The sequence below is a fragment of the Mustelus asterias genome, chromosome 1, assembly GCF_964213995.1.
Source record: "Mustelus asterias chromosome 1, sMusAst1.hap1.1, whole genome shotgun sequence".
Classification (NCBI taxonomy): Eukaryota; Metazoa; Chordata; class Chondrichthyes; order Carcharhiniformes; family Triakidae; genus Mustelus; species Mustelus asterias.
The window spans coordinates 4978401-5005649 of record NC_135801.1 but is presented as its reverse complement, the minus strand read 5'-3'; the positions used below and the strand labels follow the sequence as shown (position 1 = coordinate 5005649).

The following is a 27249-nucleotide window of genomic DNA, read 5'->3' as shown; positions in this document are numbered from 1 at the left end:
GGTCCCTGGCGCTGTGAGGCAGCAGTGCTAACCCACTGTGCCGCCCTCTTACTCTTACACTTGCTTGTCTATATAGCACATTGCGGTATTTAGTCAAAAAATGCTGAAACCCACCACCTGGCATGAATGCGATTAGGTGAATGTCACGAGAGTTAGTGATGGTAGCAACTGTCAATTTTGTTTTAAAAAAACGTTGGGAAAAGTGGAATTATATATGAATCTTCTGGTGGAGGTGACAAAGTAGACAACTGATCTAATTAGTAACTTGGTCATGCGCTGTTCAATCCAAAACCAGTTAGTTCATGTCGATAGGCAAATAGATCAGTATTGGGACAAATTGAAGATTAAATGAGACCACAGCCACTGAATGCAAGAAATTTCACTGTACAAGTTTTATTTACACAGTTCTTGTTTTTACACTTTTAATACGTTTGCTTTTTGGGACCATTTTCCTAATTCAGCCTTTATAACGAATGCAAAATAGATTCTTCTAAGGATACAAGTTTTAAAATACAGCGTAACAATACAAAACATATAGAGGATTTCAATATATTTCAACATCTCGAGCAAGGAATGTAATTTTTGTATTGCAATTTTTAAAAAAACAAAATACACTTTTTTTTTGGAGAAACCCACACACTTGCCCAAAAAGTAAAAACCACTACTAAACTGCAAAAGCTCGTTCAAAGTTAAAGTTTAAATCAAACTGTGAATTCAGTATTAATGTAGCAGGATTAAGTAATGCACATGACAAATTTTGAATTCTACCAATTTAAAACTATATGCCCTGTCCCAAAACACGCATTACATCTCATGATCTAAATTAACCAAGCTGGTATTAGAGCTTTTAAAAATTTTAAATCAATGAATAAATTAAACCTAACAGCTAACATCAAGCACGGATTACAGCAAATCTTCCTGCTTGCTGTCCAAAAGAAATGTCAGAACTGAACTAAATTGCTAAGTACTACAACATTCGGACAAGATCTTCTTAACCCTTTCCCTTCCAAAATTACTAAATGCTTAGACAAGCCCCCACCCCACCTAAAAAAAATGTCTAAATTGTGCCGTATTTAGTGTAAGGAAAACTATTCTTCCCCCAAAACAAAAACTTACAGCTTTTTAAAAAATATTTCACTTCACAAGTTATCTTTAAACACTTCCAGAAAATTTCAGGAACCAAATGGATTCATAAAACATTTTGAAGGGAAAGGGTTATTTCACAGAATACTGAACAAAGTCAAAGATAGAAAACTGACTGAAAATTTGCAGACTTATTTATAATATTAGAATGCAGTCCCACTCTGCTTACTAGAAGCTTTGGTTTAATTTGAAGTGTAGATTGCTTTACGCATCCAGTCTTCTAGTGATGAGCATACAACTGATGCCTTCTCAAACAACATACCTGTTCTTGGTTGTTGATCCACTTTTTGTGGCAGTGTCTGTATGGGACTGGTAGCCAATCACTACTTTAGGAGGAAGCCCTAATCTTTCCTTGTAAATTCTCCTGTTTAAAACAAAGTAATGCACAAATAGTTAGCATTATTATAGTTAGCATACTTATAACACAGAACTGACTCTCTCGTTCATGTACCACAATGGTTTCCAAATTAAATAGCAAATTATTTACTGCTCCTCCCACCCACTCATCATTGTGCTTGGTTTACAATAATCATGATGTGGAGCCGGCGTTGGACTGGGGCAGGCACTGTAAGTAGTCTCACACCAGGTTAAAGTCCAACAGATGTATTTGGTAGCACGAGCTTTCAGAGCGCTGTTCCTTCATCAGGTGAATGACTCACCTGATGAAGGAGCAGCGAACCGAAAGCTCGTGCTACCAAATAAACCTGTTGGACTTCAACCTGGTGTCGTGAGACTACTTACTGTACAATAATCATAGCATCTTTGAGCTATGCTAATACTGCTACAATTAAACTGTTTAATTAATCCAGCACCAGAAATTAGATATTTTCCCACTATTCCCAGTTTATTAGAGTCAGAGGTTTACAAAATGGAAACAGGCCCTTCGGCCCAACTTGTCCATGCTGCCCTTTTAAGCTAGTCCCAGTTGCCCACGCTTGGCCCTTACTCCGCGATAGCCATCTTAGTCATGTAACTGTTTAAGCACTTTTTAAAAGACAAAATTGTATCTGCCTCTATCATCATCTCTGGCAGTTTGTTCCAGACATTCACCACCCTCTGTGTGAAACAATTGCACCTCTGGACACTTTTGTATCTCTCCCCTCTCACCTTAAACCTACGCCCTCTAGTTTTAGATTCCCCTACCATTGGGAAAAGATATTGACTATCTAGCTGATCTGTGCCCCTCATTATTTTATAGACCTCTATAAGATCACCCCTCAGCCTTCTATGCTCCAGAGAAAAAAGTCCCAGTCTATCCAGCCTCTCCTTCGAACTCAAACCATCAAATCCCAGTAGCATCCTAGTAAACAAATTACAAATCAAAATTTGTAGATTAGTTGCTCGAACTGCAAGTTCCAAAGCCTAATTCTACACAACAGGAAATGGCAACGCCCTTTCTCTCCCCCATTCATTTGGCTGGGGAAGCAGTTAATAGTTTGATGTTGAGGTTAACAACTGATTCAGCAACCTCAGCTGACGCAGGGTAAATGTGTTGTGATGCCATCAGGAACGGATCTCTCAGGGCAGAAGTTCAGTGTGGAGACAATGGTCTGACTTGGATACCAGTCACAATTTGAGCTGATCCTCATGTTCCATTTGTGGCCCGGCCCTCAAGTGGTTGAGAGTTGTCCAGATTTTCTGTGAAAGTTTGGAACGTGCGATTTCATCACTTGGGTCAGTTATCAGCTTACGATTGGTGATTTTTACACTCAACCAGGTGGGCTAGCGAGAGATGGGACTGTTGTCATTTTTTAGGGTGTGGAGTGTGTCCCAGTAGGGACTATGGGATTTCAGACACGTGTTTAGGATTTCTGTTTGAGATCCTGTGTTGATGGGAGTGCTTTGTTAGCTGTCAGTAGTGATGTTCTTTGAGGATGTTTTTCCTTTATACATCAGGAAATTCAGCACACACCAAATTAAGAGAGCCCCCACATTGTGAAGACAATGCTAAAATGTTATTACCTGCCTTTGGTACAGTTGTAGACAATTTACAGCATTGCAGTAAATGAGTATGTAAATGAATCAAGAGTCATAGAAACATAGAATCCCTACACTGCAGGAGGAGACCATTCAGCCCATCGAGCCTGCACCAACAACAATCCCAGTCCAGACGAGAGCACGAAGCGGCACCGAAATAGTCGTCAATGTACCGATAAATGAGTTGGGGGAAGGGGGCCGGAGTAGGACTGGAACAGGAAATGCTCCACATAACCCATGGAAAGATTGGCGTAACTAGGACCCACATAGAGTGCACATAGTAACATATTTTATTTGGAGGAAGTGAGACGAGTTAAAGGAGAAATTGTTGAATGAGAAATTGAGACATTTTTCCAGGTCCAGCTCTGACAAAGGGTCATCACATTGGCTCTATTCTCTCTCCACAGGTGCTGTCAGAGCTGCAGAGATTTTCCAGCATTTTCTGTTTTTATTGCCTTGTTAGCACCCTTATTTCCAAATAACTCGGTCAGGGTAGCTATAATGTGGCTCTGAACAATGTCCAGTTTCAACTCCAATGGGTTACATCCAATTTGAGATGCATGGGTGCGAGTGCACAACTAACTCCTTCTCAACCAGTGAGGCTCAAAATGGCAGCAATATTCACAACAATTGGATCAGCTTGATTCAGAACACACAACACTAATAAAGGTTTGTGAGTTGGTTCTCACATTATTGCATTTTCTACCCCATCACATGGCAATGCAATTGATGCAGAAGACTAAACTAAACGGCTGATTTGAAGGGTCAACCACCTGAGATACAAGCAGCTTTCTTTCCAATTTACAGATATCTTTTAGATGTCAGATATTTGCTTAATCTTTTACAAGAGAAGCTTGAAGGCAATGCTGAATTTGCTCTATGCACTTTAAACTACCTGCAGAGGAGATTCACTAGGTTGATTCCGGAGTTTGAGAGGGTTGGCTTATGAGGAGAGACTGAGTAGACTGGGGCTATACTCATTGGAATTCAGAAGAATGAGGGGAGATCTGACAGAAACATATATGATGATGAAGGGAATAGATAAAATAGAAGCAGGGAGGTGGGTGAAACTAGAACTAGGGGGCATGGCTCAAAATAAGGGGGAGCAAATTTAGGACTGAGTTGAGGAGGAACTTCTTCACACACAGGGTTGTGAATCTGTGCAATTCCCTGCCCAGTGAAGCAGTTAAGGCTACCTCATTGAATGTTTTTAAGGCAAGGATAGATAGACTTTGGAACAGTAAAGGAATTAAGGGTTATGGTGAGCAGGCGGATAAGTGGAGCTGAATTCACGAAAAGATCAGCCATTATCTTATTGAATGGCGGAGCAGGCTCGAGGGGCCAGATGGCCTACTCCTGCTCCTTGTTCTCATGTTCTTATTAAACAGAGTTCATATGTTCCACAGTAATAAGGGGAGTCTCCCAACATTTCCTGGCTAAGAGGTTATATGGCAACACAAGCATCGACAAAGGCATCTTCGAGAAAACAATTAAGAGTGTAAAATGAGTGTTCAATGTTGTCTTTGACGTTCACTTACCCTATATATGTGATAGATTCTCTATTTTCACAATCAGTAGTCCATATAGCTATTTTGTCACCTTTGTTTCTAACATTAACTACTGCACCACAAGCGTCATCACTATGTTCATCGAATGCTTCTCCTATAAGGCACAGCAGCTATTTTTTGGAGGGGGACAAAAAGGTCAAAGGAATTAGTGAATTGCAGCGCCAGTTTTGCAAGTTTAAAACAAAACTGACTAAAGAAAACCAAAAACGTATACATCTGATGTGCCTCTAGAGCCATGAGATAATTATCAATCGGATAAGATGTTAAATCGAAGCCCCGATTTCAGATGGATGCAAAGTTCCCATTGCACAATTCTGAAGAAACGCACAGGCATTCTCCCAGTATCCCTGGTCGTTTGTTATCTCTCAACCAATATCACAAACAGGTGATCTGACTGTCACATTGCTGTTTGTGGAAGCTCGCTCGGTGCATTTCAAGCGCAGTTGATGTTGTGATGTAGGCAAGCTCCCAAGGTGGCGAAGAGGGAGGGGTTGTTACGAAAGCGTGGAGCCAGAGAGTGCAGAGATAAAAGGTAAACTGGGCAGAAATTCCAGATAAAAGGAGAATAATACTTACAGTTTCTAACCAAATACGATCCAGATCTGATTTTCTCTGTTGCTTAGAAAGCGTAAGCAGCCATCGCCCTCCTCGTTTGTTTTTTTCATCCTCCCACATCGGTTCGATGCCATCCTGCACAGAAAACAGGGAGCTCACTATTGAACTACAAAACAAGTGAGAGAAAAATGCTAAACATTTGCTGATAGCCGATGAATTCCCCCAAACGCCCCTCCCAACCCCCAATCAAAATTGATGCCCACTGGCTGACACCACAAGATATAGAGAACAGGTCGGTGTTAAATGCCACTGGAATAAATATCCAGCTGTAGACTATTCATATGCAAGAACAGTCCAGCACGTTAACATTTCTTCAATGCAAGTTTTCTGATTATTTTCTTTGGGACATTCTCTGCTACAATTCTGATTTAACAAAGATGTGTAATCTTAATATACTGGAAAATATATCTTTGCCAACTATCTTTCAAAAAGATGGTTGGTATTATTATTGGGGGGACTTTATAAATGCTGATGATTATAGATACACTGTGGCATTGGAGTTTTAAAATAATTTTGATCGCTCCACCATTGGTTGTCATGCTATGCTATCTAGCTTCCAAGCTCTGTAATCCCTACACCTCTCTTGCCTTGCATTTTCTTTTTAAACACACCATTAAACCTACCTCTGACCAAGCTTTTGATCATCTGGTTTAATATGGCTTGGTGTAGAGTTTGCTTTATAATGTTCCTGTGAAGCGCCTTGGGACATTTCATTACATTAAAGGTGCTACATAAACACAAGTTGTTGAGAGATGGAAGCAGTCAGTCTTGATTAAACTTTAAAAAACGGGGTCAGAGCCCAGCTAGCTGTAAACTGCAGGTGGGATCTTTACCTTCAGATTAGCCAATGCAAGTTAGATTCGGCTTGTTGATAAATTACTCTGGGGGGGGGGGGGGGGGGGGGGCAGAGAGGAGGAGAGAAATGGGGATGGGGATAGGGACACAGGATGTTGACAAATGCACTGAATGAAAAGGATGTGCCAAGTCTGACAAATGCACAGAAACCATAAGGGAAAGTGCCAGGTCTGACATGCGAGCAGAAATTACAGAAGATTCGGGGCCCAACACAGAGTAGAGATGTTAAAGCAGAAATCCAACACACAACACTTCCCAGGAAGGCCTGATCCAGAATTAGAGGTAAAAGCCCGAATTCTGGAAAATCCAGGATGGTTTGTCATCCTGGTATGTCATTTCTAGCAAGCATAAATGGGTCACATTGTGGTCGCCTGATTGTCTAGACTGGTTGTTAGTGTAACTTTAGCACACTCAGGATTGTTCAGCCAGTGCTGCCCAATCACAGAAGCACATCTAACAGCAGACATTTTCTTTGTATTTTGCAAGTGAGGGTTGATTGAGTATGGTCTGTACTCTGTCTAATATGAACTCAAGAAACATACTGTTGGATTCGATCACGGAGGAAAAAAAATGCTTAAATGTATCATTGCCATTTGCCTCATTTACTTGACGTGGTAATTAGTTCCTTTATATTTTAATGCTGAGGCCCTACCATCTGCAAAGCGCAGTACATATACACTTCAGTTTCTAGAATTGATGCTTGGGGCCAGATTTTAATAGTAAATGAATGGATTTTGGGCAAGTTAAAATTGGGACCCAAGGCTAACATGAAACATTATGTTGCCATATACATAGAGGCATTCCATGTCTTTTGAGAGACATCATTCACACTAGAACATAGAACATTACAGCGCAGAACAGGCCCTTCGGCCCACGATGTTGCACCGACCAGTTAAAAAAAAAAACTGTATGAGAAATATGTCCATCATGGGGAATTTTAGACTATCATGGATCATATCCTCTTTTTAAATGTAATCCAACTAATATTTTGCGGTGTCTTACTTCTAATGTGCAACATTTTATTTGTAAATTAATTTAAACAAGTTTCACCTTAAATGTAATGCTCGAATGTCTTCATTCCCTGGTGGAGAAGACAGAAGAACACACTTCATAGTCTCTGCTGCAATATCCTATGGTTAAGGGATATTTATTAGTCCTGTGGTTCACTGAATGTTTGGGACACTGGGCCAGATTCTCCAATCTTGTCCGCAACTGGGATTCTCCCACCCCCTGCAGTGAATGGAGATTTGGCCGAGTGCCAAGTTCTCCGTTCTCTGACAGTGGCAGCGGGACGTGAATGGCCGGAGAATTCCAGCCCTGTCTGCTGACAGAAGCTGCCTCTTTGGAAGTCTGGACCATAACAGATGGATATGCACTACCTCATGTTGAATTAGAAGTTCAGAAAAATGACATGATCAGAATATTTAAAATAAATTAAAATAGGTTGCTTCTAATTTCTATAATCACCAACCAGCAACTTTCAACAGAGGTTTCGATAGCAGAGGGTTGGGTGTAATGCATTTCAGCACAAATAGAGGGGGCTTTCATTCTCATCTGGGCTGTAAGTGGAATTTAAACCTCGCTCTTCCTACTTCGCCCCAAAATGAACAGTAACAGGTCCATATGGGACTAATTTAATTAATGAATGAATTTGGGACGGTATTGCCACAAAACGGGAGATAGTGCAGCTGGAGTTGACCTCAATTGTCAGTACAACAAATGCCACTATGAAAAACATCTTTTGGCAATACAACTTAACATGGAAACTTTCAACTTGGTCTATGAAATGTGATTAATCAACAGAAAAAGATCAACTATGTTTAATCTTCTTTTAGAGGTTAGAGCTTTGCAAGGTTAATGTTGCAATATACCTAGGATTAAGGGAATTTCAAAGCATGAATATCTACTTACCTTGAAGAGAGAGTAATCGCAGCCTGATATTAAATTACTACAGAGTTGGATATGATTGTAAAGGCTGCGAGATGGAGAAGAGAAAACAATAATTAGTCAGAACACAGGATATAAAAATGATGCAGTGTTGGCCCAAAATCAACCTATTAAAACTTTTCCCATTTCAATGCACGTTACATACTTGCATGTGCTGAGCTTTATTGATTGTTTGTGTGTACATGTGTATGTCTCAAGTACAAACCCCCTCAAAGGCTAAACTTCCACATGTTCATACATATTTATTGATTCAGCCTGACAAAAGCAGGTCATACCCTGCTCTTCGATGACTCAACACTATAGTCCCCATCTTAAGTAAATTCTCCCTCAAACAGATTTTCATGCAAACCAAGAATCACAATAATTTCCTTTGAGAATTTTGCATGGCTGTTGTTTGAACTTTTGTGCATAGATGATACCAGAACCTTCTCCAGCACCTGTACATGACTTTCCCTATCAATGCCACTTTCTTAAAAGATGCAGTAAAGGTACCAAGGATATATGGGGAAATTGAAGCCACTGGAACATAATTTTGAAGCTGTTTGAAAGGGAGCCAGAGACAAGGGTGGGGGGGATCTTTCTACATTGGAGTTAAACTGCCACAGGGAAAAAGGTTCAGAGAGGTTGGGAAAACATAGGCACGGTGCGTTCAAGTCAGTTTCAATACTTCTACTATGCATGGAAATCATTTTGGATCTTGAATTTATTTGACGGAAGATCAAAGGCAATCTTGTGCAAATCAGAAAATAACTCCAAGACTCAAGTAAGCAAAACTAATGTGTCAAGAAGGGCCTCTTGAAAGAACTTCATCAGTTACAAAGAATGATCGTAACTATAGTCATAAATCATAGCATTTTGTATTCTCTCTTCCAATTTCCATATGAATAGTACTGTACACCAAAACAGTGGCACTCGGAGACCTATATTTTCAGCCAAAAGAGTGACATCGAAGCACTTAAAATGAAATGCCAAGCCAACAATGCACAGCAACAGGAAATACACAGCAAGTCAGCATCTGTAGAGAGAGAAGACAGGTAAATGTTTTGGATATAACTTCTGGAGAATATATTGTGAAAGATGAAGCTTACATCCAAAAGGTTAGCCTACCGTTACTCGCTACAAATGCTGACTGACTTTGATATATCAAAGATTTTCTGTGTTTATTAGAAAAAAAGGCCTCCATTTTCAGCTTATTCGCTCAATACAGAGTAAACTGTAAACTAGATCACCATCCTACCTTGTGAATTGCCTCAAGGAATTTTGCCCTGTGGTGGTCAGTGCACAGAAAGAATAACTACAATGAACAAAACTCCTGTGTTGCCTAGGTGTCCATCCACTAAAGAGGGCCCTTTTAAGATAATCAAAAATTATCAGCAAGCTTTTGGTGAAAGCTGAGGTTCTTAAAGTCAAAAGGGAAAACGCTGGAAAATCTCAGCAGGTCTGGCAGCATCTGTAAGGAGAGAAAAGAGCCGACGTTTCGAATCCAAATGACCCTTTGTCAAAGCTTTGACAAAAGGTCATCTGGACTCGAAATGTCAGCTCTTTTCTCTCCTTACAGATGCTGCCAGACCTGCTGAGATTTTCCAGCGTTTTCTCTTTAGATTTCAGATTCCAGCATCCGCAGTAATTTGCTTTTATCCGAGATTCTTAAAATGTTACTTGATAATTCATAAAACTCATACTGCAAAGGTGAATGATACAGCCTACAATGAAATCAAAGAAAGTGATAAGGAAGATGGAGAGAAATCAATGGACTTCCTTCTTCTTCAATGGGTCATACAATTTCCTCCATGGTACGCATTTGTTTTCAACCAGGATTGAACAGCTTTGCTGGGCTCATACCAATAACGGTTTGAAATCAAGGAAGTCTGAAGAATGCAGTATACTTTATGTCATTTGACTCAACAAGCCACGGTAGCTTATTTGAACTGAGAATGGAAGATCCTCCAGTGTTTGTTGTGCTGATAATGTGCCTTAAGAAAGTTCATGAAGCACTAGAGCAGTTCACAATCCTCATGCACAAGGTGGGAGCTATGGGAGTACATTGTTGTATCTTGGATTTTATATAGGAAGTTTACTTCAGTTTGGATGGATTTCTAGACCAATCATCATTGTAGTGAAGCAGGAGCTCATCAGTACCCTGGGATGATAACATACGTGGTTTTTACCACTTAAATGCAAGCAACATCCATTGCATACTCAGGAGCTTGTAAAGCCTTGGCACTTTCACGACAACACCAAGGTTAACTACAGAAGGCCAACCAACAAAAGGTAAATGGAACATTCTACTTATGTAGACTTTTCAGTTGCCTTGGCTTGGAGACTCGAGCAACCTGATGGAGTACCTCACATATCAAACATCCAGATCAAAAATAAGACTGATCTAATTTTTCCAATGAATCTTGCCCTGTCAAGAGGTAAGACAGGGTGATTTACCAAACTATCTGAATTGTAATCTCTGGCAATAACCTTTCATAAAGTCTCACCTTCAAAGGAAACACTACCCAGATTAATTTAGGTCTTTCACCCAACTTACATATCAGACTGTTCCTTGTTCAGACTCATACTTCCCTTCAACAGAGCAAAGTAAAGTGAAAGATAACATTTGGCCACTATGACTTGAAACACAAGACAAATGAACACGGGATATAATTAGAGACAATTAAGATAATAGCCTCAGAATTGGAACATCTGTGTCAAAAAGCTAATGGGTCTATGAAGAACAAGTTGACTAATCTTCAAAGCCGGGATGAGATCTATTAACGTAATTGAAAGAAACTGGAGCTCAGAACCCAGAGGGTACTGTCTACTTCTGTTAAAGTTGCTTTCTACTAAAAAATACTGAAATAAGGAATTCTGAATTCAGAAGAATTAAGCAGAAACAAAATCAAAATCCTATATGGGGACAGACTGAAGCTCAAAAGGTTGCATTTTCCAATGTAGTTCTAAATTACAATATGAAATGGGCGGCTCTGCCCAAGGCAGACAATAAATGAACATACTGCTCTGTTTCCTGACCCATGGAATTCAATGACATGAACACCACATTTTATTTCTTTTTTCATGGGCCGTGGGTGTCACTGGCAAGGCCAGCGTTTGTTGTTTATCCCTAATTGCCCTTGAACTGAGTGGTTTACTCGCTCATTTCAGAGAGCTGTTGAGCCTCAACCACATTGCTATGGGTCTGGACTTGTATGTAGGTCAGACTAGGTAAGGATGGCAGATTTCCTTCCCTAAATTACATCAGTGAGCCAGATAGACAATCAATGATAGCTGTTGAGGGCTTTTAATTTCAGATTTTATTAATTAAATTTAAATTTCACAAGATGCTGTGGTGGGATTTGAAGCTATGTTCTCAGAGCATTAAACCTGCATCTCTGGTTTACTAGTCCAGACATTATCACTCTGTCGCCATCCGCACTATCTACATGGTATTGGTGAAAAGAGCTGGGAAACAAATCATGCTCCAGTCAAGGATAGTACATGGTCCATTTTATTAGTCCACTCCATCTCACCTAGCAATGAACCATTCACATGGAGCATTACAGATTTGGGGCCAAGCTTCACCATCTAAAAGTTATGAGAATTGAGACATTGGCTGCATTAAGGTCAGCCATTAAAAAAGATCCAGCGCTCGATGCAAACCTCAATCAGAATTCTGAAGGACCAGCCTATGAGAAGCAGCGCTCCGAAAGGTCATGATTCCAAATAAACCTGTTGGACTTTAACTGATGTTGAGAGACTTCTTACTGTGCCCACCCAGAGTCCAACGCCGGCATCTCCAAATCAGCCTATCATGCGTGAAGAGTTCCCCAGGAGCAACACTGCAACCCATGTTCTTGGATGGTGTCAGTGAACACCGGTGCAAAAGCTTCACAGGCTATTAAGCTTCAAACTTGAACAAATTGTCTACATATTCTCAACCAACCACAGGACTGCAGGAAGGAAAAATGTAAGAACACTTGGACAAATAAAGGTACTTTCTGGTTTGATTAATTTCCCATTGCTGAAGAAAGAGGGCATTGCCATTTTTACAATAGAACAGTTAAGACTTTGTGACAGTAACAAAAGACACCATTTTTGATGTGGGATGACAGCCTACAAACTGTTTCTGCGGAAACTGAACAATTGATATATGCCATTAAGGCAACTCTTCGTTAGCATGTGTCTCCAAAAAAACCTCTTCAATGTGAAGCAGCCACAATCCTCATGGCACAATTTTTGAAGTGTAAACTACAGGTCAAGTTGCAGTGCTGTCAAAAAGATTGATGCCTGTGCATTTAATGTTACATTTATAAAATACTTTTTCATGCATTTTTCAGTAAATTATGCGCAAGTGGATAAAACCTGAATACTGAATTATGCAAATATGTGTCTCAAATGAAAATCTGATGCATTAGTGATATGTTGTGCAGTTTTCAGACAATTTGATGACATTTTCAATCCCATACACAATTCCAAATTGAATATGCAGTTTAACTTCATTAACTTTCATATATACATATATATATTATATGCAAAAACAATGATCTTGACAGCAAATGTAAGAAGTTATGAATTTCCTATTTAACTGCCATTTTTACTATTTGTTCTAGAATTGCTTTCTTAAATGGCTTTAAAATCAGAATTGGCATCTTAGAAATCCTTCCTGAAAATTCAGCCCCACAATTAAAATGAAATTCACTTTAGCATCAAAACAGAAAATAACTGCTAAAGATCAGAAACTTCTAACAACAAAATAAATGATGAAAATTTGAGACCAAAAACTACTTTTATACAAAGCACAATTTTAGCAATTGACAATTGAAATGTAAACACTTTACATTTGACGTCATTTTAAAACTCAAGTCACTTTCCAAATCCTCAAACTCAACCCAACTGTACAGGAGGAAGCTCCTGTGTTGTCTTGTAATCCTTAGAAGTTACAGAGACAAATTGTGCTGAGCAGGCAGTTATGCTCCACAAGAGCCTTGTCCCATCCCTCTTCATCTCGCCCAACCAGCTTATCCTTCTATTCCTTTCCCCTTCATGTGTTTATCCAGCTTTCCCTTAATGCATCTACATTCCCTATTGGATTTGTTAATGACCATCTTACATTTTATGGTCCTTGGCTCTGATTCGCCCCCATAAGTGAAAGGATCTTTTCTCTGTGTGCCCTATTGAATCCTTTGATATTCTTAAAACCTTCTTCTATCAGGTCACCTTTCAGTCTGGTCTTTCTTAGAACTGCTGCCTCACAGCGCCAGGAACTTGGGTTCGATTCCTGTCAGACAGACTCTCACTGTCTGTGCGGAGTCTGCCCGTTCTCCCCGTGTCTGCATGGGTTTCCTCCCACACTTCAAAAGACGTGCTGGTTAGATGCATTGGCTGTGCTAAATTCTCCCTCAGTGTACCCGAACAGGGGCCGGAGTGTGATGACTAGAAGATTTTCACAGTAACTTAATTGCAGTGTTAATGTAAGCCTACTTGTGACGCTAATAAATAAACTTTTTAAAAAGCTCCAACCTGTTCAGTCCTTCCTGATAAAAGTTTTAAAGTTTATTTATTAGTGTCACAAGTAGACTTACATTAACACCGCAATGAAGTTACTGTGAAAATCCCCTTGTCTCCACACTCCAGCTCCTGTTCGGATACAGAGGGAGAATTTAGCATGACCAACGCACCTAACCAGCACATCTTTTGGACTGTGGGAGGAAACCCATGCAGACACAGGGAGAATGTGCAGACTCTGCACAGACAGTGGTCTGTGGTCTATGCTCTGCCCAAGACTGCAAGAAACTACAAAAGGTCGTGAATGTAGCCCAATCCCATCATGCAAACCAGCCTCCCATCCATTGACTCTGTCTACACTTCTCGCTGCCTCAGCAAAGCAGCCAGCATAATCAAGGACCCCATGCACCTTGGACATTCTCTCTTCCACCTTCTTCCATTGGGAAAAAGATACAAAAGTCTGAGGTCACATACCAATTGAATCAAGAACAGCTTCTTCCCTGCTGCCATCAGACTTTTGAATGGACCTACCTCGCATTAAGTTGATCTTTCTCTACACCCTACCTATGACTGTAACACTACATTCTGCACTCTCTCATTTCCTTCTCTATGAACGGTATGCTTTGTCTGTATAGCGCGCAAGAAACAATACTTTTCACTGTATGTTAATACATGTGACAATAATAAATCAAATCAAATGTGAGAGGGAGGTCATGCCTCACTAACCTGGTGGAGTTATTTGAAGAAGTGACCAAAATGGTTGACGAGGGAAGGGCCGTGGATGTCGTCTATATGGACTTTAGTAAAGCGTTTGACAAAGTCCCTCATGGTAGGCTGGTGAAAAAGGTTGGATCTCATGGGATAGAGGGGGAGGTGGCTAGATGGGTGGAGAACTGGCTTGGTCACAGAAGACAGAGGGTGGTAGTGGAAGGGTCTTTTTCCGGCTGGAGGCCTGTGACTAGTGGTGTTCCGCAGGGCTCTGTATTGGGACCTCTGCTGTTTGTGATTTATATAAATGATCTGGAAGAAGGTGTAACTGGGGTGATCAGTAAGTTTGCGGATGACACAAAATTGGCAGGACTTGCAGATAGTGAGGAGCATTGTCAGAAGCTACAGAAGGATATAGATAGGCTGGAAATTTGGGCAAAGAAATGGCAGATGGAGTTCAATCCTGATAAATGCGAAGTGATGCATTTTGGTAGAAATAATGTAGGGAGGAGCTATATGATAAATGGCAGAACCATAAAGAGTGTAGATACACAGAGGGACCTGGGTGTGCAAGTCCACAGATCCTTGAAAGCGACGTCACAGGTGGAGAAGGTGGTGAAGAAGGCATATGGCATGCTTGCCTTTATAGGACGGGGCATAGAGTATAAAAGTTGGGGTCTGATGTTGCAGATGTATAGAACGTTGGTTCGGCCGCATCTGGAATACTGCGTCCAGTTCTGGTCGCCACACTACCAGAAGGACGTGGAGGCTTTGGAGAGAGTACAGAGGAGGTTTACCAGGATGTTACCTGGTATGGAGGGGCTTAGTTATGAGGAGAGATTGGGTAAACTGGGGTTGTTCTCCCTGGAAAGACGGAGGATGAGGGGAGACTTAATAGAGGTGTATAAAATTATGAAAGGCATAGATAGGGTGAACGGTGGGAAACTTTTCCCCAGGTCGGTGGTGACGTTCACGAGGGGTCATAGGTTCAAGGTGAAGGGGGGGGGGGGAGGTTTAACACAGATATCAGAAGGACATATTTTACACAGAGGGTGGTGGGGGCCTGGAATGCGCTGCCAGGCAAGGTGGTGGAGGCGGACACACTGGGAACGTTTAAGACTTATCTAGACAGCCATATGAACGGAGTGGGAATGGAGGGATACAAAAGAATGGTCTAGTTTGGACCAGGGAGCGGCGCGGGCTTGGAGGGCCGAAGGGCCTGTTCCTGTGCTGTATTGTTCTTTGTTCTAAATCAAAAACAGCTAAGCTGGAATTGAACCCCAGGTCCCTGGCACTGTGAGGCAGCAGTGCTAACCACTGCCACGCATAACCACTTGGTTACAATATTTTTACACTTTATCTGCAGTGTTTCTACATACTTATATTATAGGGGTCAGAATTGTGCATAGGTCTCCCAAGTATGGTTTAATTGAGGTTTTGTACATTTAACATAAAACTTTGCTGTTTTTCAATTGTTTTTGTATGATTCTGAGATCCTCTATAAATTCACCCCAGTACTTGTTTGCTCTTTTTAAAAAAATTGTCTTATTAACCTGTGCCACTACCTTGAGCAATTCGTGCAGCAGTACTCCCAGATCTCCATGTTCCATTACTCTATTTAGACTGTAATCATTTAAGCAGTTTGTGCTCCTCTTATTCTTCTGACCAAAATACAATAATTCACACTTTTCTACATTGAAATTCATCTGACAATTGCATGGTCATCTTACGAGTTTATTCTCATCTTAATATCATCTTGTGCTTTGTGGCTACCTTCCTTAGTATTTACTATTTGGAGTACTATTTGAAATTGTACTTCCGTTCCCCTGAGTTCAAATCATTAATGTGAATGGTGTGATCTATTTTCTGGTTCTGTAGCCAACTTGCCATCCACTCTACTACTTGTCCCCTGACTCCACATACACTGACCTTGGGCACAGGAGGTAAAATTAGTTTCATTTTTGGCAAGATTCCTCTTTCTATATTGGAATACATATTTTCCTGAATGTTATTGATCATCATTTAAAATATTTCCCACTGCTGTCCCCATTTCCTAGTCCTATTTCCCCTACCTTTAACTCTGATCTAGCTCATGTCTTTCTCAATCATTTTTTAAAACTTATAACTTTAATGAAATCTTCTACTTATTCCCCTCTCATTTACACATCAAAAAAACTGATAATCTCTTCAGATTCTTAGTCAACTGAAGTGCCATGTTATGGGGAGAACTGGAGGGGAGGAGGTCCCCGCCTCGCCTAGCAGAAAAGGTACTTCTTGGTTTACAATTTCATATTCTTACTTACGCCCAAAAGTCTTCCACTGTATCAAATTTGGATATCAGACGCAGATTTGCTTGCCAAGTTTTATTTTTGTCATTTTTGAAGAACCAAAGTGCCCACCTGTAAGAGAAATTATACATGATTAATATTGTTGAGACATGTGACATAGATAGGATGCAAGACTGGGCGGAGAAGTGGCAGATGGACTTCAACCCGGATAAATGTGTAGTGGTCCATTTTGGCAGGTCAAATGGGATGGAGGAGTATAATATCAAGGGTAAGACTCTTAGCAGTGTAGAGGACCAGAAGGACCTTGGGGTCCGGGTCCACAGGACTCTTAAATCGGCCTTGCAGGTAGAGGAGGTGGTGTATGGTGTGCCGGCCTTCATCAATCGAGGGATTGAGTTTAGGAGTCGGGAGATAATGATGCAGCTTTATAAGACCCTCGTCAGACCCCACTTGGAGTACTGTGCTCAGTTCTGGTCACCTCATTACAGGAGGGATGTGGAAATGATTGAAAGGGTGCAGAGAAGATTTACAAGGATGTTGCCTGGATTGGTTGGCATGCCTTATGAGGATAGGTTGAGGGAGCTCGGTCTTTTCTCCTTGCAGAGACAAAGTATGAGGGGTGACCTGATAGAGGTGCACAAGATGCTGAGAGGTATAGATTGGGTGGATTCTCGGAGGCTTTTTCCCAGGGCTGAAATGGCTGCTACGAGAGGACACAGGTTTAAGGTGCTGGGGAGTAGGTACAGAGGAGATGTCAGGGGTACGTTTTTCACTCATAGGGTGGTGCGTGAGTGGAATCGGCTGCCGTCAGTGGTGGTGGAGGCAAACTCGATAGGGACTTTTAAGAGACTTCTGGATGAGTACATGGGACTTAAGAGGATTGAGGGTTATAGGTAAGCCTATATATAAGCCTAGGTAGGTAGGGACATGACCGGCGCAACTTGTGGGCCGAAGGGCCTGTTTGTGCTGTATTTTTTCTATGTTCTATGTCAAAACTATGTGCTTAATAATGAAAAGTGCACAAATTTGACAGAGCAGTTCCTGAAAACTTTCAAAAACTCTAAACAATGCAAAGGAGATAGGGGGAGAGATCAGGTAGAGAATGAATCTGGGTGCAGTAAGAGCCTTTACTTCAAAGATGTGGGCTAAAATCTATTACAGAGCATTGGAAACGAAGACTATTTTGCCTGTGGGCTGAAACATTGCTTCGTTCAGGCAGCCTCAAGCTCCTTCCTAATGGAAAATCCAACAGCAAGAACGTCAGTCCTTTAAAATTGAAAAGTTCCAAAGGTATAATAAGACATGCACATCTGAAGTGAGGACTGAAAGTACGTTGCTGTGGTGGAGCATTTAGCTTGATGTCGAAAGTGAAAAATATTCTATGTGGTAAACCAACCTCCCTTTAGCTTGGAAAACAAAATTCACAAAAAGGGCCAAAATCTTGTAACCAAATAATGTTATGATGGAAAAAAGATAAAGGAACAGAGAAAATAATAAATACTCCTATGTTACACTTATCCTTGATAGCTCGGATAACAATTTATTTCAGACTTGGCAGCAGTTAGAACTTTCCAGTCCAGGATAAGATGCATTTTCACCATTTCCAACATGCATTTTATTTCAGGTAAAGTTATATTTGAAAAATGCAAATATCAAAAAAAAACAAGTGCATTGATGGGCTTTTGGGAACAGATGGAGATTATGCAAATCACAATTAAAGTTAGCTACCACAATAACACTGCAAATTCCATGAAAGATAATAACGTATTTACACATCATCTTATCACTTCCTCAAGATGTCTCAACAATCAATGGATTAATTTTGAAATGAATTTAGTTAATATGTATGCAAATATGACAGCCAACTTACATAGAGCAAGATTCCATAAACAGCAAAGTGCCAAGCAATCTGTTGCTAGTGTTGGTTAAGGGAGGAATCTCAATCAGGACATGAAAATAACTCCTGATCTATTTTCCATAACATCAGGGCCCTTGGTTTTATGTCTCATCAAAGATGATGCCTCCAACATTGCAGCACTCCCTTAGTACTTTGTTGAGATGCCAGCCTACTTTACGTTGCTAGGTTTTTGGGGTCGGTCAGAGAGAGGACATGTCCCCTTTTCTTCCTGCTCATGTCCAACCCTTGTTGAGAGCAGGAGGGAATCCCATAGAATCCCTACAGTGCAGAAGGAGACCATTCAGCCCATTGAGTCTACATCGACCACAATCCCACCCAGGCCCTCTTCCCATAACCTCTCATATTTACCCTGCTAATCCCCCAATACTAGGGTTAATTTAGCATGGCCAATCAATCTAACCCACACATTTTTGGACTGTGGGAGGAGACCAGAGCACCCAGAGGAAACCCATGGAGACACGGGGAGAATGTGTAAACTCCACACACCAGTGACCGAAGGCCGGAATTGAACCTGGGTCCCTGGTGCTGTGAGGCAGCAGTGCTGACCACTGTGCCGCCCCGTGCCAGGGCAGCACGATGGCACAGTGGCTAGCATCTCAACAAAGTACTGAAGGAGTGCGGCAATGCTGGAGGCATCATCTTTGACGAGACAATTAAGTTCTCCACTTCTCTACCATTATACTCAGTAATAGCCACAAAGTCTGGCACATGGAATTTTTCATAGCCAACCTGAAAACCACTCCAAAAAATATTCACAGGGAATTGACGGATGTGAAACCTCTGCTAGTTCCTTTTCTACCTAACGCATGCAAAGCAATGCATGTAATTAAAAAAAACATTCATTTAAAAAAAAACACCAAACACCAAAAATGGTTAGAATTTTAGACCTTTGCAGTCAATATTGGTACCATGTAATCTTGCACTTGCTCTAAAAGATAATCAGAGCACAAAAATAACATACGAGTGCATAACATACATCTGGAATTCTCTAATATTTTAGTGCATTCATTAACCCATTTAAAATGTTAGAAGTTGGCAGTCTAAATGCTGTTTGGAACATGGTGCATGAAGTTTAATTCAGAATCAATAGTCAATCAAAGAGGGACAGATTAGTTTTAGGGTTAGCTACATAAGTCGTATAAGTGCAATTACTACATGCTTGTATTCTGGATCTAATCACACATTTAAAAAGCCCACAAAGCCATCACTTTATAAAACAAAATTAAAAAGTGAGTGCCAAATTTAGAAGTCTTTATGAAAGCTTTTGACAAGCTGTGTTTGGGAAAGAGGAGCTATTTATAATTGGTCACAAACTGACAAGATGCAACTTACGACAGTGTGTTGCTTTGCGGGGCGGGAGAGCTGAGGTGGGGCAACAACTTTGAACTCAATGGAAGACTATAATGTCTTCATTTTTCACATTCCAACAATTAAATAAAAGTGCATTCCATAAATCTGCTAATAGTTAATGGCTACAGTGACTGTTTAATTAAGTCATCAAAAAGAAGCATCAAATTCTTGGGAGTTGTTGCTTTACCTATTTTGTAACGGATGCTTTATGTAGTGTTCAGGTTTCACTATTTCTTGACTTGCTGCCTCAGTTTTACCTTCTTCTTCTGAAGACTGGGGTTGTGTAGTGGTTTCCTGAAAAAAAAAATGATCAGAAAGTGTAAACACAAATATTTAATAATTGTTAATGAGTTACATTACAACAAATGCTTTATGATGCAGACAGCGGATACATGAACAGCAAACTTAATATTTATTGTCCCTCTGACTGACCTTGCAACTTTTAATGGAAAGTTCACTTGTACGAACATTTGAGTGAGGACAGGATCTGCAGCCAAGTCGTCGACCAACTCAGCGGCCAAGTTCACATGTTTGGGTGAAGTGCTGGAGATCTCCCAACAGAACGTGCATCCCAATGGGTGATACAATTGCGGATTTTTCTCCTTTTAAAAGCAGCACCTATTTTGTTTGCAGAGCATTTGGAAACAGTGGTTGCAACATACTTCCAAGGATGCTTGTGCCAAGGTTAATATTTGAAAACCCACACAAAGCCCTCTGAATGATCCTGTGAGTGAAGGTGAGTAAGGCCAAGTCATACATGACTGACAGCCTCAGGTTTAATCCCATGCGGATGATCACAGTTGCAGTTTTATATTTGGTTTTGTGCCACTCGGGTATGGATACAAAGATTAAGATTTGACGACTCCTTTTATAAATGAAATGTGGGAAGCAACAGTTGCAGAATTGGAGGGGTGCACAACGTACCCAGGATTTTTATAGGCTGCCAGTTCTACCTCCAGAAAAAAGTCCCCCTTTTGGATTGGGGGAAAAGTTTCAATGCTCCTTGACTTTTCTGTCAGTGAGGAAGCTGGCCACAAGAACAGTAAACATATACAGACACTTTTACAGGTGTGGGCAGGAAGAAGGATGATAGAAGACAAAGGTGCTGAATCCTCAAGACAATTTATTACACAGCTAATGCAAATACAAATTGACATTTATCCAAATCAGGTGTTTTTGTCAAATCAGAGAAAAGGAGCCAAACCACAGGTTATTCATTTGAGTATAATGAGAGAAAGATAGGTACAAGTGAGTCCGAGTTGGCTTTTTTATGGGTTGTGTACCACTGGTTTTTACTGCATCAAATGGAATTTGAATGTGCATGCTTATGCACAAGCAGTTGCAAAGTTTGAAGAGACCGGTTTGTTCATCCAGGGCTAATTAATACCTTACCCCACAGGCTGGATACGGCATGAACTGACAGTGCAGCAGAAAAATATTTCATCCCTGTATGAAACCCATCACGCCAGAATTGGGTGACCATTGAGCTTCGGGCTATATAATTAGTCAGGTTCCTCTTTGAGATTGGTCTCTTCTATACCCACAAAGGATTTCATAATACCAAGCTTCACCTTTTCACTTATGCTTGAGGATACAAGGACAGTCATAACACTATGATCAGAATTTCATGTGCCTGCCAAACTAATGAACAGTGAAATACAAAACTACCAGAAGCAGAGGAGAGAGATTTCAGAACTCAATGTGCTGTGCCCAGCTAAAATTCCCAGAAACAAGCATTACATAGTAAATTTAGGCAAGGTTGCTTGCCAGTGCCATTGCTGCCCATTATTCTGTCTGATCTGCGAACAATGATGCAAATAAATATACTTTGATAGATTAGTGTTAGATCATTAGATTAGTGTTAGATCATTAGCATACAGAAATTTTTTTATCAGTTATCAGTCAAGGGGAGGCTAAGATTATTCAAGAGACTGAACATATAAGGTACTCGCATCTGCCACTTTTGACAGTTTCTTAAACCTTGATCTATCGATCTCCTCCCCTCTTATGAATGCAGAATTCCTGAATCTACTTTTCACAGAAGTAGCAGATGCATAATGATACACTGTGCTAAGTCTATGATAAAGGCGTAATGTTAAGCATGTCATTAGCTATATATCAAAACATGTAGCAAATGTGTGGAGCTAAATAGAAGATAATTTGTTCACTTAATGTTGGATTTAATTCACTGCCACTTAAATACAGGGGGAAAAATTTAAAATATTTGCAAAGCAGCAAGAATTAAGTCAGTATGGATGAGATTTTGGAAACTATTGTCATTAGCTCCTTTTCCTAAAAACATTTTAAAAGCCATAGAAATAGCTATAGACACATATATCATTTGCAACAGGGCAAATCCATGAAAAACAGACAAGTTAGGGGAATGAAGCAATATATACAACAAATTGCATTTCTATGGTGCCATTAAGGCGCTCCCAAAATGCTTTACAGGAGCGTTTTCAAACAAATTTGACACTGCGGCATGTAAGGAGATATAGGACAGATGACTTGGTAAGAGACAGGTTCTATTAAGAAATACATGTAGGTGGGACATCTCTGAGTAATGCCAAGAGATCTTCCACACCCACCTGAACAGGTAAACAGGACAGTGGTCACCTGGACCAAATGTTTGAGTCTCTGATGAGGGACTCAAAGTAATGATAGAATCCCTATAGTGCAGAAGGAGGCCATTTGGCCCATCAAGCCTGCACCAACAACAATCTCAACTAGGCCCTACCCTGTAAGCGCTGTTAGTCCCCCTCACACTAAGGGGCAATTTACCATGGCCAATCCACCTAACCCGCACATCTTTGGAGCGTGGAAGGAAACCGGAGCACCCGGAGGAAATCCATGCAGATACGGGGAGAACGTACAAACTCCACACAGGCAGTGACCCAAGCTGGGAATTGAACCCGGGTCCCTGGCGCTATGGAGCAGCAGTGCTAACCACTGTGCCGCCCTGATCTTTAACTGACACAATTGTGCTACCACTGAGGCAAAGTGTTTACTTTAAATCAACTGATTTTATTTTAAATTGAAAACATTTAGTACTGAACCTATTTAATCAAGAGCCGAGGAATCCCAAATAGATTCAAATCAAATATATCTGTAAAAAGTAGCAGAAATGCAAGTGTGGCATTCTGTAACCTAATAAAAATAATTTGTTTTAAAATGTTCAAATGTAGTCAAAATTCCTAGCTTATTCAACAAGTGATATGTTTTCTTGCTTACGTACACTAAACAATATTTGAATTTTTAAAATATTGAGTAGCTGTGCATTGAAAAAAAAATGGTGCTCCCGGGTAGAACGCAATGCACAGTCAAATGTAAAGGTCAGCTTAATTGGTTCATGGAAATATTGCTCATAAACAGTGAAAGCCAAAAGCACCATCAACAGTAAAACAAAACACCTTGACTCCAATGGTACTGAACAAACACGTGTGTGTAATAAATGAACAAGATAGTCTTTACCACATTGTAACACCATTCATTATTTTTAAATGGCTTTTCCTTTGGTGCTTACTGTGAAACTGGAATTCATCAGAAATCACACAGGTCTTCAAAAAGACAGTCCAAGATAAGTAGAGCAGCTTTAAATTAGGTAAAACTTAAGTTATATTTTGTGCCCTCATGTTCTTTCAGAGCCAATGAACTAGCTCTTTCGTATGCAAATACAACAGCAAACTGACACAACAAAATTCAATAAACAGTGCATGAGGGTAATGACTTTTTTGAGTGATATTAGGAGGGATGAATATTGGCCACTGTCTCTGAAAAACCTTAATGCTCTTCTTTAAACTGTGCTACGAGTTCTTTAAAATCATACATCCAGAACCTTAGTTGTACTTCTCATCTGGAAGGCAGCATTTTCGACAATGCAGCAACAAATTGCACTGAAGTTATCAGTGTAAAATTTGTGCTCAAGTCCTTGCAGCAGAGTTAGAACTGAAGACTTGACAACGTCAAGAATACGGAGGCAAGATGGCTGATAAACAGACTGACAGCACATCAAGATAAACCCCCGATGCCAAGGTTGTTCTTTTTAAAAATTTAAGTAGACCTCTAAGAAGATACAATTAAGGGTGATGAAAGTGAGTTTCTATCCAGTTGCATATTATAGGATCATAATTATAAAATTATTAAGAATTAGGGAATATACGAGGAAGTATTCCTGTCCACAGAGCATCACAGCCCTCTGGAGCGGAATACCAAATGTGCAGTGAGTATGAATTTCTTGCAATCCTTCAAGAGGAACTGGACAAGTTCCTGAGACAAGAGGACACTAAGTTATAAGATAGGTTTGCAGGATGGCTGGAAATAGAGAGACTCAAGTTACTGCAGGATTACTTTCAATTGCCTTAGAGGGTTGGAGAGGAATTTCCCAGTGTGTTTTTTTTTCCTCCTTAAGTTGGCTCTAGGCTGTTTCTGGGAATTTACATGACTATAGGATGCAACTTGGCATCAAACAAAGCTGTGCCATTTCTGGGCAGGGTTGGCTTACTGAACCAGCTGGTCTTTTCACACTATTTTACCTGTTTGAATATTACTACAGTACAAATACAGTCTCAAAGTTGGATTACTCCCCCTCTCCATTACTACCTCTACTTCATCAGCTCTACCTGTCAGACGTTTAGAGATTATTCAACTACCTTCAAACTATTATTGCTGGAAAACAATGTTATTGACTTTAACACGAGTCAAAAATATCAACAAAACTAACTCATAAATTACCACTTAAATATTGACAATTCCAGATGAACAGCAAATCAGGCATTTAGAAACAAAGTACTTTGTCCTGGTTTGGGGGATGGGGTAATACAATGCATTGGAAGTTATAGTGGTCACAGAAATATCAAGGTCATTATTGAATAAAAATGCATTTAGAACTCAAATATTTCTATACTGTTTGCATACATGTAGAGAAGTTTAATTACATAACTTCCCAGATTTCCTCCTAAACTATTTTTCTAAAGGTGATCACTCATGCTGAGGTACAGTTCCAGACACCACAGTACCTCAGCAATTCATCGTGAGCAAGTATGACAGCGAGCATTAGCACACCTTTCAACTGTACTGGGCATTATAACCAATTCATTCTGAAACAAATCAAGTTCAATCAAGCTCACTGGACACATTGGTTAAATCCTCCTCTCCCTATCAAGGTACCTCAATGCCAATCATTGTACCTTCCCCATCACCCAAATTCAAACTGACGGATCCAAGTACCCAACTAAAACTAACACATTGAATGGCAGAAGCTGAATTATAAAGGAAAGGGGAGGATTTTGTAAAGAATGTTGCAGCCCCACGGTCTGCTCCTTTCAGCAATATTCCCCCAGTTGCCCACACCGATGAAGGAAAGTTGCTGAATTGTTTCTGCGCAGCCAGAAGTAAAACTTCAGAATGACATTAAGATCATGCTGCATATTTTTAAGTTCACACGGTTTTATAACCCATTGCCATTATTTTATCTTCAGCATCTCCATCATATGCTACTGGGAATTCTGTGATACTTAAATTGGCTATGCTAAATTCTGACTCAGTGTCCAAACATACACCAGTGTGGCAACTAGGGGTTTTTCACAGTAACTTCATTTCGGTGTTAATGCAAGTCTACTTGTGACTAATAAATAAACTAAAAACATTGAGTGAATCTTTAAAAAAATTTCTTGCAAGTGAATGCTGATCTTTTTCTCGAATAAGGGAATTGGCCAGAGCATTTACAAACATGATGCAAGATCACAATCACATTGAATTCAGTTGTCTGACTGTTCACCTACATACAAGTATGAACAGAATAAAAGTGAAAGGTTAATAATCTAAGTGCCAGATATCATTTTACCATCTGTTGGTCTGGATGGTTGCCCCATCAGCTGCCAAAATTACACTGTAAATGGCTGTTTAGAGGTGTACAAGGGTACACCATCCCCAGTCTGCTTCATATTTGAGTGACTAGATAGAAAAATCAACACGTGAGGAAGAATGACAGGTGCAAATAGAGGAATAACTCTTTTGGGAGTACAGTCACTAAACACAATCTTGGATTTTTTTTTGAAGAATTTCAATTCACAGCCCTTAAATCCAGAAATTAGCTCGGGAGGGATTTTCAGTAACTTTGAATGCTGTGCAAGCGATGTTGTAAATGGCCCAGGCCATGATGTTGAGCAACACCCACTAACAAAAAAACTGACAAATTTTAAAAGAAAACAATGACAAACAAACAGCAGGGGTCGGGATGGGGAACAAGTGTCCACAGCCTGCACACCTTTAACTTGTTGGTAAAAAAGGAGAGCAGGCGGACAAATGGGGAAAATGTAGTCAGGGTGTGTGTGGGGAGGGGGAGGGGAAGGTGAACGGTGGGGGTGACCCCCACACTCAGATAAATAACACTAACAGCCGCTACTGTTGGGAGACAGAAAGATAGAGAGAACCGGCAGCACAGCCGTGAAGAGGGGAGGATGAGCTCCCCGCCTGGCTGATTAGAGGGTTGATGAAGGGTGAGGAGGGTGAGCCGGGGGGGGGGCTCTGAGGCCTGGCTCCAGCCGCCAAGCACAGGCAGAGCGGCCATGCTGCCGCCACCGGCCCCCAACTCTCAGCCCACATCAATGGGAGTGGATTAATCTGCCCTTCCCCGCCCAGCGGGCGCCGGCGGTTAATGTCCGTTAGTTTAACCCGTTCCCCGCCGCCCGGGCTGCCAGCACTGCTGCTGTGCGAGCTCTCCGCTCCTGAGGTAAATGTCACTCACCGACTCCACGGTCGCCATCTTGTGTGAGTGAGTGCGGCCTCGAGAGCAGCCGCCGACTGCAGCGGCCCGGGTCACGTGGTGCCGGCCGGCCGACCGCCCTCAGCTCAGCCCCGCCCTCCTGTGTGTGTCCGTGCGCGCGCGCAGCCGCCGGGCCCGCCCCCGTCTCACGTGACCCACACCGCGCGCTCTTCTTTTTTTTCAAAAAGAAATGAAGGTGCAAACCGGCGACGCGAGAGGGAGGACCCGCCCACTGTCTGCGCACGCGCCGCGCCCGGTGTCCCCGTGGACCTTGCCCCGCCCCCTTTCCCTGCGCATGCCCACTGTCAGTGCGCACTAGCCGCGCCCACAGTCCCCGTGGACCCGGACCCGCCCCCTTTTCCTGCGCATGCCCACTGTCGGTGCGCACTAGCCCCGCCCACAATCCCTGTGAATCCGGCCCCGCCCCCCATTTCCGCGCATGCCCACTGTGCTCACGGACATTATCCCGCCCCTTTGCCTGGAGCCACGCCCCCCCTCCACAGGGACCTTTGGGCTGTGGGCAGCACTGGACAGAGGAAGAGGGAGGGGGATGATTTATTTTGGGTTCTTTCTTCTTTGGACTGTGGGAGGAATGATGTGGAGATGCCGGCGTTGGACTGGGGTAAA

General features: G+C 41.3%; 1 protein-coding gene across 1 annotated transcript; it reads right to left on the bottom strand.

Annotated features, from left to right (window-relative positions):
* Nucleotides 1–372: 372 nt before the first annotated feature.
* Nucleotides 373–26860, bottom strand: LOC144489817 (eukaryotic translation initiation factor 4E-like). Its single transcript, XM_078207690.1, has 7 exons — nt 26605–26860; nt 20047–20153; nt 16607–16702; nt 8070–8133; nt 5265–5378; nt 4659–4798; nt 373–1507 (listed from the first exon to the last, which is right to left on the bottom strand). Exons 1-7 carry the CDS (start codon nt 26620–26622, stop codon nt 1393–1395), a joined length of 654 nt encoding a protein of 217 aa, XP_078063816.1. The 5' UTR covers nt 26623–26860; the 3' UTR covers nt 373–1392.
* Nucleotides 26861–27249: the final 389 nt, after the last annotated feature.

Bases quoted from the DNA above. Each gene is read 5' to 3' on its own strand.
- LOC144489817 (XM_078207690.1), bottom strand. The intron at 8,134-16,606 runs GTAAGTAAGAAT...TCCATCTCGCAG, and splicing joins ACAGTGGAAGACTTTTGGGC to CCTTTACAATCATATCCAAC. The intron at 1,508-4,658 runs GTAAGTGAACGT...TGTTTTAAACAG, and splicing joins GAATCTATCACATATATAGG to GAGAATTTACAAGGAAAGAT.